Raw genomic sequence first — 3,011 nt, 5'->3', positions numbered from 1 at the left:
GGAAAGAAATTACCTCATACCAATAAATAATAGCTGGAAAACAGACTGGCTTGCTGAAAAACAAGCCTGCTGTAGAGCTGCTGTTGGTTTTGCTGTGTGAGCAGAGTCCTCTAGTGGAGGCATGCCGTAGTCCAGCAGAGATCACTGGCAAAGCTGCAAAACCTCCAAATGATACCTTAAGCCAACAGAAGCACTTTTCTGTTGGCATAACCGTGTCTCTGCCGGGCTTTTGCCAACAGCTGTGTCAAGTAAAGGTTGTGACTGTTCCACGCTCCTTGCCAAGGCTCTTGTGCCAGCAGACCTTTTAGTACAGACCAAATTCTACTCTCACTAAATAATTTAAATCCTGCGTTTGTGTGAGGGTCTGTGTGTGTACTACTTCAGGTATTCTTTACTCCTTCACATAGTACATTTGAGTGCTGTTCCATGACTGCCTTGCTTCCTGATGTGTGACGCCTGAATATCATGGGTTGCTGTTTTTCTGTTGCAGAACTGCGATGAGAGGTTTCAGTACAAGTACCAGCTGCGTTCCCACATGAGCATCCACATTGGGCACAAACAGTTCATGTGCCAGTGGTGTGGCAAAGACTTCAACATGAAACAGTACTTTGATGAGCACATGAAAACACACACTGGTAAGAACTTAGCACAGAAAAGCACAAGTATCTCCAGGACAAAAACTTTCCTATACTTCCAGCTGTGTTCCCTTCCTTGGAATTTGGGATCAAAACTGTTGTCCAACCTAGAAAATCAGACAGGAAAGGTTAATACCTTAACTTACTGTTAAATCTAACTGTCTGGAGTCCTGTGATTCACTGTGGGGGAAAATGAGAGGTTAGGCTTACTTCTTGTTGTTCTGGTCTGAAGGAACCCCTTGCCAAAGCTTTATAAAAGATTGTCTTGTGCATCAAAATCCAAAAGTGAGAGAGGATTTCATAAAGACTGAGGACTTCTGTGGAACAGCTGTTTCTTTATTTGCTGAAGGTACTAGTCACACTAGCTTTTGTAGGATGCAGTTGGTTTGCATAAGTATGCTGAAGTAATTATTAGCAGATGTTCTGTGCTTAACTGATTGCCGTATCTGTGTTCGGCAGGAGAGAAGCCCTTTATCTGTGAAATCTGTGGGAAGAGCTTCACCAGCCGCCCAAACATGAAGAGGCATCGCAGAACTCACACAGGGGAGAAGCCCTACCCATGTGATGTGTGTGGCCAGCGATTTCGCTTCTCCAACATGCTCAAGGCACACAAGGAGAAGTGTTTCCGTGTTACCAGCCCTGTCAATGTGTCAACTGCTGTCCAGATCCCACTGTCCACGACTTCTGCCACCACAGTCCCTGCTGTAGTGAACACACCCACCACCCCAACTCCACCTATCAACCTGAACCCAGTGAGCACACTTCCTCCACGCCCCATTCCCCACCCATATTCACACCTTCACTTACATCCTCATCCTCACCATCCACATCATCTCCCGGTCCCCCCAGTTCCTCATTTACCCCCTCCTCCAGCTCTTTTTAAGAGTGAGCCTTTAAATCACAGAGGCCAGAGTGAGGACAACTTTCTGCGACACCTGGCAGAAAAAAACAGTTCAGCACAGCACCACTAACATCTTTGCTTCCTGCCAGCTATTTTCCCATTTTATGCACATGGAAACATGCCCTCATGGAAGTACAGAGGGTTAGGTGGTGAGGATCTTTGTCTTTCTCTTATGGTCCAGCAGATGGTCCTAATTTTTCCTTTGAATCAGTTAACAAACAAGGAAATCCTGTTTTGGATCAGCAGTGCTCATTTGAACCTGGGAACCAACAGGACTCAAACCGAATTTGCTTGCGATTTACTGGTGACTTTTATAAATTTCAGATACTGAGACTTGTGGAATTTTATAATTTCATATCAGCTGATGAGGTATGCTTGCTTTTATATCCTGGACTTCTCCTCAAAGAGGAGATAGGCCTGGTTTTCTTTGTACTAATCGGAAAGGCTGTGAGATTAATACAGAGCATTAATTGTATCACTGTGTATCGTAATGGATTCTTTTCAGCTTTTGGTGCTGGCTATGGAGTGAGCCAGCCACGTATCACAGTATATTTGAGCATTATAAAGAAAGACAAAAAAATTTCTTGTTTGTGTAGCTCTCCTAACACACTCTTTATTTTACTACAGAAATTATTTTAGAGTTTTTTGTATAGACCTATTTAGTAGTCTGTTTCTAAAATGAAATGTATTTCAATAAGCGGTGTAATTTTTTCAGTGTAGCTGGACCTATGTTGTATAATAGATAAATTTTTATAATCATCAAAATGTGATTCTTAAAAGATGCATATAGCTTCTATAGTTAAAGTTATTCTTACAACCATACAACTTAAAAGGTGCTTCAGAGAAGAAAGAAACCCAAGAGGTCTCTGGAAAGGTTGCCTCAAAAGTGATGTTGATTTCAGAACTTTATGTAATTTATTTTAGTTTTTTTTTTTTTTTTAAGAAAAAAAACCTTACGTTTCCCTTTTCACAGTTTCTCGTAAGCTTTTTGGACAAGGATGTTGGGATAATGTATTCCTGCTCCACAGGTTTTCTTTAGTTCAATTGGAGTGAGGTATGAGATGGGTTAGAAAGGGAGCCCCTTGCACGTAGGGACCCGCTGGATTGGGAATGGAGAGTCACAAGAGAATGAGAGATCTGACAGCAGAGAGGAAATCAAGTATCTCAAGTCAGCCAAGCATCTTTTCTCTTTATGTAGGAGAGCTGGTTTTCATGGCTTTTCATGGTATGATTTTAAGTTGGGGATTGTATCAAATGCTGCTCTTCAGATTGCTTTTTGGAATTCCTGGAGTTGTTAGGAGAGGGGAATTAAGTGAGATCATAAATGTGGTGTTTCTGGCTGGTTGATTGTGAGAGTGAGAAGAGAAGTTTGAATGAGACAATGGTGTTTCAGTTGCATTGTTAAGAAAATGCTGATAGCACTGTATGTACCATGTGAAGCTCTATCCCATAAATGTAATGTGCATAAAATTATG

At 41.8% G+C, this 3,011-nt stretch overlaps 1 protein-coding gene across 1 annotated transcript in view; it reads left to right on the top strand.

Annotated features, from left to right (window-relative positions):
- The window catches only part of ZNF652 (zinc finger protein 652), an 8,514-nt gene extending 6,059 nt beyond the window's left edge, over nucleotides 1–2,455 (top strand). The window contains exons 5-6 of the mRNA XM_009582249.1: nucleotides 491–635; nucleotides 1,095–2,455. Of these exons, the coding sequence (XP_009580544.1) occupies nucleotides 491–635; nucleotides 1,095–1,606 (657 nt within the window). The 3' untranslated portion in view covers nucleotides 1,607–2,455. The remainder of the gene's footprint in view (nucleotides 1–490; nucleotides 636–1,094) is intronic.
- The last annotated feature ends 556 nt before the right edge of the window (nucleotides 2,456–3,011 follow it).

The sequence above is a fragment of the Fulmarus glacialis genome, unplaced genomic scaffold (assembly GCF_000690835.1).
Source record: "Fulmarus glacialis isolate BGI_N327 unplaced genomic scaffold, ASM69083v1 scaffold57, whole genome shotgun sequence".
NCBI lineage: Eukaryota > Metazoa > Chordata > Aves > Procellariiformes > Procellariidae > Fulmarus > Fulmarus glacialis.
This window is presented reverse-complemented; position numbering and strand designations above follow the sequence as displayed.